The 9,658-nt window shown below is 45.4% G+C and overlaps 1 protein-coding gene across 5 annotated transcripts in view; it reads right to left on the reverse strand.

Annotated features, from left to right (window-relative positions):
* KCNJ3 (potassium inwardly rectifying channel subfamily J member 3) overlaps positions 1-2,803 on the reverse strand; it is a 139,835-nt gene extending 137,032 nt beyond the window's left edge. For all 5 annotated transcript variants that reach the window (XM_006732202.3, XM_006732203.3, XM_031026891.2 and 2 more), the window contains exon 1: positions 1,621-2,803. In XM_006732202.3, the coding sequence (XP_006732265.1) occupies positions 1,621-2,322 (702 nt within the window). In that variant the 5' untranslated portion in view covers positions 2,323-2,803. The remainder of the gene's footprint in view (positions 1-1,620) is intronic.
* Between the last annotated feature and the right edge of the window lie 6,855 nt (positions 2,804-9,658).

Here is a 9,658-nt window from a genome sequence, read left to right on the forward strand (position 1 = left end):
AATAAACATGTCTACGACACAACTGCTTAGCCTAATCCAAACAACTCACTTAGTTCAAATAGTGATCAATAACACAATGTGCTAAGTTACATAAAAACCAGTATGCAGCTCATTGAAATTAATTATGAAGAACATGACCTCAAATTACTTATCCATAGTTATCTAAATGAACATGCACATCAAAACTAAGTTGAAAATTTGCCACTAAGCTCTACAGAAGTTAGTGTGTCTTCTTGTCTATAGTGTATGATGTGGAGTGACAGGACAATTGAATTATGTTAAGTCTAACACTTTACTGAGCAACATGATGAAGAGTAATTAGGGTAAGATCATATAAATAAATAATGAAAATGACAGAGGAGCCAAACTTTTTTAAAGCACTTTTAACTACAACATAAGTTGAGGCTGTGTAAGACAATATACTTGCAGAGTGGAATTGAAATTTCAAAGGCAAAATCTCAACTTAAATATTCATCAGATTTTCATTTTATTAATGCTAAGTTCTGAATATGGCTATGGTTCTCTTTGCAACCTCAGATAAATTTTTAAGATTTTATTTGAGGTCATCTTTTTCAATTTATGAACATTTGAAAACTACCTAAGGCAAATGCCTCAAAAAGTTGAATTAAAAAAAAAAAGTTGAATTGTAAATGACACATAAAGAACTGAACTTTTTATTTCTCATTCCCAGGCTCTAATTGGGTGAATGATTAGGGTGGGCTTCTCTTGTTTATAGTGGTGCCCTTTAAGGACTAGATGGACCTTGCTTTAATAACCACTCCATGTGCAAGCTGTCTTAGCATTTACACTGCTGATGGTAAGAAGCAATCTTCTTTAATGGATGCTGAAAAGCTTCAAGTGAAATCTGTAATTGACAAAGGCTTCATAGTAACTGGCAATTAAGAATAAAAGTAACAAGAGGCTTTACAGAAAAAGCACTCAAGCTTTCACAGAATACTTCTCTAGGAAAATATTTAGTAAAAATAAAAATTTAAAAGAACCAGGTGTTGTTTCTTCCACATTATTAACTGCTTTTCGGGTCACTGCGCTTGTTAAAAAGATGACCATACAGTTAATGTTATTGAGTCTAAAGAAATAATCCACCTGCTAATACTGTTAGGAGGGAAAAAAAGAAAGAAAAAGTAAAACCCTAAGTGAAAGTTAAGACAAGTTCAGCACCTATTTCTTCAAAATAGAAGCTCAGTTTTAGTACTTCAAGATTAGTGGAGCAGTGTATTGACAACAAATCAGAAACTCTTTAAAGAGCAAAGCATCAAGGGTAGGGAGAACAAGGCACTCTACCTCAAGGCTCCAGGAGCCAACACCACTCCGTAAGTGTTACTAATCAGAAAGTGATACAAGCACATTCGAATAATTAATATAAATAAGAGCACGAGAGTGAGTGGAAAAGGAACAGAACTGTCAGCTGTCCTCTCATTGCCCAATCCTCCACGGCACCCCACTCCACTCCACCCCCCCCACCCCACCCCCCCGCGCCCTCAGGGACGTTTACCTGTGAGTAAGGTTAGACTAAAAGCCGGGGGAGAGTCCTCCGGTGAGCTATCTTCCGCCGTTGAGGGTTGGCGGTAGCCAGGAGGGGAAGGGGCGGGTAACACTTACTTTGAGCAGCTTACAGCGGATCTGCGCGGAGACCATGTGGCTGTTGCGCAGGTTGCCCACCCGGAACATGAGCGTGAGTTTTCCGTCCCTCATGGAGATGACCGCGTGCTCGCTAAACATCAGGGTCTCCGCGCGCTTCTTGGGCTGGGACATCTTGATGAACATGCAGCCGATGAGGAAGGCGTCCACGATGGAGCCGAGGATGGACTGGAAGAGGAAGAGGATGATGCCCTCGGGGCACTTGTCGGTGATGTAGCGGTAGCCATAGCCGATGGTAGCCTCGGTCTCGATGAAGAAGAGGAAGGCGGAGGGGAAGTTATAAACATTGGCCACGCAGGGCGTGTAGTTGCCGACGTGGGCTTTGTTCAGGTCGCCCCGAGTGTAGGCGATCACCCACCACATGGACGCCATGAAGAGCCAGGCCACGGTATAGGTGAGGATGAAGATGAAGAGGTTCCAGCGCCACTTGAGGTCCACCAGGGTGGTGAAGAGGTCCGAGAGGTAGCGGCTCGTCTCGCTGCCCAGGTTGCCGTGCTGTACATTGCACCGGCCGTTCTTGTCCACGAACCGCTGCCGCTTCTTCTTGGGCACAAGCTGCTGCTGCGGGCCCTGGCCCGGCCCCTGGGGCTGCAAGCCCGAGCCGCTGGACGAGGTGGTCACTACCTGGTAATCGTCCCCAAATTTCCTTCGGAGTGCAGACATAATACGGAGGGGCGAGCCAGATTCAAAACGCGAAGCGGAGGCGCAGGGGCCGAGCGCTGCAAACCAGCACCAATAAGGAGGTGGGGGCGGGGGAGTGAGGGGGGACAAAAGCGAGCGCGCCCGGGGTGGGGGGCGCACCCGGCAGGTACCTGCGGTCTCTGCCCCCTGCTGACTCCTCTCTTCCCCTGGGACGGAGGCTTTCTCTCCAAGCTGAGTCTTAAAACAAAAAAGTGTTCTCCCGCACTCAAGGTAAGAGGGATGCAAGAACCAAGAACCCAAGCGCAATTTTGCCTCCAAGCTTTTCGAGGCTTCTCTTTTCCTCCCCCACCAACGGCATCCCGGGCCACCTCTCGCCTCGCCACAGCTCTCCTGACTACGCTGCAGCACTCCCAAACTGACTTTTAAAATTAACGAGTTGACGGGCGAGTCCCACCCCACCTGCCAACTCGCCAGGCTGCCGAAAGTGCGCTACCTGCTCGGACCAGACCCTCCCCCCCCCCCTCCCCGCAGCTCCCCGATCGCCCGCCCCCCGGAACAGATCCCGGCTCCCCCCCGCCCCGGCACTCCCGCCTCCTATCTTTTGGCCAAAATCCCGCCCAGAGGCATGTCTGCCGGGCACTGGTGCAACACCCCCCACCCACGCCCTCCGGGCTCAGAGTCCCCGGCTCCGGACTCCAGAGACGCGCTCGCCCGGCGTCCGCGGGCCGCAGAGTTTCCGCGGGCGCCCCCAGGGCCCTCCCGCCGACTCTCAAGGGCCCCCAGGCCGCCCCCGCGCCCAGCGGAGACGCGGCGGTGAGCGAAACCCGAGCACTCACCCACCGGGAGAGGGCAGGAGGCGGCGCGGCGGGCGGCAGCGGCAGCCTGGCCTCGCACTCCGCGCTCAAGGCTGTTTTCCTCACCCCCACTTTTCCTGGCGTACCACGGTGGGCACCAATGCAGGTCCCCCAAGCTCCGCACCTCCCTGAGGGCACCACGCTGCCCCCACCAGGAGGATCCTGGAGCGCCCGCACGGACTGACTTGGGCGCGGGACTTGAGGGTTCCTTGGCGCCGTGCTCTCTTAGCAGGCGACAGCGGTGCTGCTGTAAGGGGTTCGAGCCTCGAGCTGCCGGTCAGACTTTCAGGTTAAATACCAGCGCCGCTTCAGCCCTTCTTCTGCTTCACGGTGCCTACCTTTGCCTCTTCCCTCCTCGGTCCCCCACTCCCTGTCCGCGCCTCGGTGGCTCCGGGTAAGCTGCTAGGCGCGAGCAGGGGCGGCGGGAGAGTGGTGTATGCGCTGGTGCGTGTGATCAGCTGCAGAGCCGCGCTAGCCCCGCCTGTCCCTGCCTTCCCCCGCTGTTCCACCAGCCTGAATTGCACCTCCGCGCCTCAGTTGAGCCCGCAGTGTCTGACAGCTGAGGAAAAAGCGAACCCCTCCAATGAGGAGCAACTCTACATCCGCTCCCGAACGCCAGCCAACTCTCCTTCCTGGCCCCCCTGCCTCAAGTCCGAAAGCGCCCAGCAAGCAGCAAATGCTGCCCTCCGAGAGAAGTAACAATACGTCCCTGTAACTGGGGCTCTCATTTAAACCCATGCGTGGATGCACCATAAACAGAAAAACCAACTGGCTCCACAATGAGCATGTTCAGAACTCAGAGTTGCAAGTAGCAGAGGGGGCCTTAGGATGGGAACTGAAGGGAGGGGAGACACTAATAGGAAAATTCACAATCCTCTCTGAAAATGGCTCTATTCGAAATGCTCAGAATGAACACAGTTAATGTGTGGCTGTAAAGGAGGGAAGAAAGCTGGATTTTAATGACCCGGGGCCTGGCAGTTAACTTAATGGAGGGGCAAAGTGCAGAAATAGTTAATATAGTGCCCATGTGTCAATACCAGCTTATTTACCACATTTCATGTTCGTTTTAAAATGCCATTGTATATTACGGCGTATTCCCTTCAGTTCAGATACGTGAAATTGATTTTGTTGGAAAATCATCAAATCGTGGTGTTATAAAAGCAAAGGGCTGCTGTAAGACTCCCATGCAAATGAAAATTAGTACATAATCATTCTACTAGTTCTCTGCCAATAGGTACCCCCTTCTACCTCTCTAGCCCTAAACCCTAATGCAGGTAAGCCTTGCACCTTGTCAACCGTAAGTAGAGAACTCTCACTGTCATTTGGTCTCTCACTGTCATTTGTCATCTATCCCGAGTTACAGAGTGTTCTCCTGCAGGCTCTCTGATAAGAGGTCAGTAACTCTGTTATTCTTTAGGATTACATAAGAAGGGAAAGTGACACTGTGGGAAGTGGAGACTGCTGTGGGTCTGCAATCATAAGACCTGATTTGAGTCCTGGCCTTACCATTTACAAACTCTGTGACCTTGAGCAAGTAGCTAAACATCTTTGAGCCCCAGTCTTTGGCTCTGGAAAAGCAGAGTCTTAACATTTTCCCAATGTTGGTTTTATTAACTATTTTTGCTGTGAAGGATGTTATATACTGGGCTGTAAAGTTGCAACAAGGCCGAGAGATTAGGAATGAGTTTTGGGGGTTGACCCCATGCTGTTACTAACACATATATTCCCTTCTCATTCCTGATTACTCTCCCCTAACTCCCTCTGCCCTTGCCAGGCTGGCATCTTTCAATTCCCGAAACCCACAGAGGCATAGGCCCCATCCTTGTGCCTTTGCCCTATCTGTTCCCTCTTCCTGGAGTGTTCTTGCCCTGCTGTTCCATGTTGCTGGCTCCTTCAGTCAGTCAGCTCTCAACCTGAAAGCATCCTCCTCAGAGAGGCCTTGGCTGCCCCCCAAGTACCCCTATCACACAGCTCGGTTCATCTTCATTTTATTTTCCTAGCTGCTGTTTTCTTTGTTCGTTGTTTCTCTCCCCCCTCCATCGCAGTTCCTGGCATGTAAGCTCTACAGGAGCACGAACTTTGTCTATTTTGTTCACTGTTGCATCCCCAACACCTGGGACACTACCAGTCTCATACTCGGGCCACCATAAATATTTGTTGGATCAACGACAGATATACCCATCTATAACAAATGTACCAATCTGTATCAGTAGAAACTCCATGTACACTGAAACTCTTCCTGAATAATACAGAATTAAAAGTCATCACCAAATCAACTATATGATTTAATATAAAAGAATGTGTTAATTTTTAAAAAGCAATATTTTCCATGCTTATTAGCTTTGGAACTGATATTCAATGAGCTGCCAAATCCTTTTGATTGTACTGCTGCAATATCTCTCATGATTTCCCTCTCCCTCTTTAAAAAATGCTGCTTTCTTCAAATCCCCATTTGACCTTAAGCCCCAAGTCGAATGATTTTCTTGTCCTCAGTCTTTTGCTCCTTCAAACTGTCCTAGACAATATTACTAGATCTATCTCCTTAGAATCATATAAGCTTAGCAGTGGAATGGAAACCAAAGAGTTCTCTGATTATTTCATTTGATTATTTCATTTCCAAACTTTTATGCATTCCCACTTTTCAAAAAACACTTCTCTATGAAAAACCTTTGTCATTTTCCAACAACCAAATTTATAAACAAATAACTTTATACTTCGAGAGACATGGTCTAGTCTAATCTTCTCGCTTAACAAAGAAGCAACTCGAAGCTGGAAAGAGAAAATAAAGTTGCTCAATGTCACAGTGTGGATAAGTGGAAACCTTGAGATTTGAACCCAGAACAATGCATCTCCAGAATCTGGGTGCTCTGCCATCCCTTACCAGGTGCCTAGAAAGGAGTGTGGGATTCCTGCTCGACAACCAGGGTCTCCTTCCACTCTGCCATCTTCTCATACAGGTTGAAATCAAAGGGCCTCCAAAATATGGCCTAATCTATCTTCCCAAAATCATCTCCCACCTTCCCTTTAATGTGGGCTCTGCTCCAGCCAACTTTGACTCTTAGCAGTTTCCCAAGCATACTCTACATTAACTTCATTTATTCACCTTCTTTCTTGTCACATAAATATCCTTTTTTCTATCCCTGCGAAGTCCAAGTCCCATCACTAGCATGCAAGGAAGGGAAGGATTTCTTCAGCTTTTATTTCAAGGGCCACCCCCTCCATGAAGCTTTATTTTATTCTGCCCCTAAGGGTAATGTACCTCTTCTCTGAATTCTCATTCCCCTAGATTTGCAATGTGACATTTATTTATTTATTTATTTTTTACTCTCTAGTCTGTATTTGAGCTCAAAATTCACCAAGATTTCCCCCATAAAATGGCAAGCACCCTGACTATCCACCTCTTAATATTTTGATACTGCCCAGTACTCTGGCTCTCCAATTTTTCCTTGCTCGTGGTAAATAATTAATAACATTTTAGAGAGAACTGCAATGTGTTTAGCCTACTTTAATGTGTCAGGCAACGTGCTTGGAACTTTATAGTTAGTATTTACATAGCTAGAAAGATGGTGCAGTAGGGATTTCAAAACATGTGTGCCCATTTTCAAGGTCCTTATTCTCTTAGAGGAACAGTACTGCCTGATAAGTTACATATTTTTCGGGATGCCATCACATCCCACTTTAAATGTGATTGAGCCTTTGACCTGTTTGTGACATTGAGTCCACTCCTTGGAAATGTTTAAAGATGAACCAAACTCATCTTCCCCTGTCAGGATAGCTGCTTCCGTGATGACGTTCTGGAGGGCAGCCAGCCCCACTGTGCTGAGGCCAGGCAGGATGTGTGGGGAATAGATGACAGAAGGCCACCTAATCAGGTGCTGTTTGATGAACTGAAGTAGAAACACTGTAAACAGAATGGGTCAAAGGAAGGAGAGGCACACAATTTCAGCCAAGGCCACAAGGCCAGAAAAATCTGGAAAATATATAACTACAGAATACACAATCATTTGGAGTCTAACATTTAAAGATAGGGTGGTAGGTTATAAACAGACCACCATACAGTTCTTTGGGGGGAGGAGACGGGTCAGGGAAGGGGAATCAAGGCTATATTTAACAACAAACTCAGTTAAGAACAAGCTTCATACTTATTCTGCCCAGAAAGTGCTTCCGGCAATATCTTATTTGCTGTGTCCAGAATTAGTAGTATCACCAAGAACTAGACCTTCAAAAATAAAGGATATAATTCTGTGTCTTAATACTAAAAAGGCATGACTTTGCACAGGCATTCACCCTATTATGTAACTGAACAGTGTAGGGAAGAGTATATTTAATGTAAAAGGAAAAAAACCCTCTGCCCCTGAGAAGTCCAAATTCTAAAAATGACTTAATCGGCCAACTGTGAAAAAAGCAAGGCTTTGAACATCTCCGTATACCTGGATCCTTCTTCTCATCACTCACTTATTGCCACTGTGACTCCTACCATGTGATAGTCTGCGTGGCCAGAAACATTAATTACTCTCAGGTGAAAATGACATTGTATTTAGTATCTCTTTACTCCTAATCCTATCATTCTCCAAAGTACAATGAAGACATGGGCAGGCCTGGGGATCTGAAGTGCTTATGCTTCAAAAGGTGACACATTCCGTTGCCACCATAAGTTCTGCTATATCTGGGAAGAGGTCACCCTTTGAAATTCTATATGCAATTTCTGGCAATAGAATGGTGTTACTTTTTTTTTTTAACCCTCCTAAAAAAGAATACTGAAGTTATTTTCTCTCTTGCCAAAAAGAGGAGAAAAAAATGAAAAGGAGAAATCAGTTGGAGATTTGATTGCGCAGACTTGGGAATAGAGAGGCATTGCCATACCATGGCGGATGACTCATCTAGCCCTTAATCTTGGCTCCAAACCCTGGCCTCTGCCTGAGGATTCAGAGAAAGGCAAAACGCCATTGTCACTTAGAAGCCATTTATTTAACAAGGTTTTCCTGATTTAAACCCTCTCTTTACTCCAACCCTGTACATAGGAGTACTCTTGTTTATGAAAGAATAAGGACTTTTAAAAGAGCCTTCCAGAACTCAACATCTGTTAAAAAAAAAAATTATAATGATGATTGTTTTGTCAGCCCCAAGGGTTTGTTGGCAGGGCATCAAGGAAAAATAATAAATTCCCGTCCTTATCCATGTCAGTCAAAGTTCTATTTCTAAGGATCTCTTCCCTGAGAACATCAGTGAGGTCCCAGGTATCAAAATATGTACAAGAATGTTGCTTAGTTCAATACTCAAGATGCACAAACCATGTGCCTAGCACCATGCCAAGGGTTGAAATTAGGAAAACATCATGCCAACAAAAATATTAACAACAACAATAATAATTAATACAACATGGCAAGTGCCTGAAGAGGATTGCTGTTAACATTCAGAGAAACAATTCTTTTTAGGAAATACTTCTCTAGCTAATATGAATTTTCCAAAACTACTAAACTGGCATTACTCACATTTTGTGGAGCATTAAATTAACGCAGTCCAAATGACTTTATTTTAGAAATCTGCAGATTTGTTTTTAATGACAAGATTTCCAAGAAGAGAAATAATTTGTACTCATTTTATAGAAACTTACAAACATAGGTTAAAATACTGGAAGAAAAAATACAACCAGTAACATTTTGGAGTGGGTAGAGTAGATTTTTCACTCTAATTTTTTGTGTTGGTATACACAGAAAAGATTGGAATTATTTTCCAAGGTTGGAAAATAAAAATGCAAATTTTGTAATTTTATTTTTAAATGTTAAAAAAGATTGACAGATTGTGTCAATACAGTTTATCTTGGAAGCAGATACTGAGACAAAGCTAGGAGGGCAAAAGTTTTCTTAGGGAGGAACCTCCATGAAAGATAAAAGGGAAGGAACCGGATAGAGTAGAAGAGCCCATACACTGTGGTTCTGATTGGACTCCAATGAAAGGAAAGGCCGGAGAAGGCGGAATTGAGTAGAGTGACGCTCTAACTATGGTGCCAATTTGATAAAGTCTTGGCCAACCCAATGGGGAGCTCCAGAGCAAAGGTCACTCCCATTGGAGTAGTACCATATTGTGCAGGGATGGCCCTGTCCTAATGGGCCTGCTGAGCTGTCATTGGCTGGGGGCTACTCTCAGAAGGACATGACTTCTACATCAGATTTGGAAAGGTGCTACAGCTGGAGACCATCAGCTAAACACACTTCTGCCAGCAGAAGGGCAAGTTCTTCTTGAAGGGAGATCAAGCAGCACAACTCCATGGCTGCCAGTCAGAGTAGAGAAAAAGAATTTATCAGTGTCTTTCCAGAAGTTCTGTTACAAATATCCAGAAATACTAATAAGGTCTAACCAACTGATGAGGAATGTATGCCTAAATCTTCAGTTTTGTCTGAATCACATGAGTCTGGTAGAATCATGAGTTTTTTTGGGGGGTGGGAGGGACAATAGCTAATGGCCATGTTGATTCGGCTTTGCTTATAGTCTGCTAGAAGGTA

Source organism: Leptonychotes weddellii, chromosome 3, assembly GCF_054177405.1.
Source record: "Leptonychotes weddellii isolate Sample4059 chromosome 3, ASM5417740v2, whole genome shotgun sequence".
In the NCBI taxonomy this organism is placed as follows: Eukaryota; Metazoa; Chordata; class Mammalia; order Carnivora; family Phocidae; genus Leptonychotes; species Leptonychotes weddellii.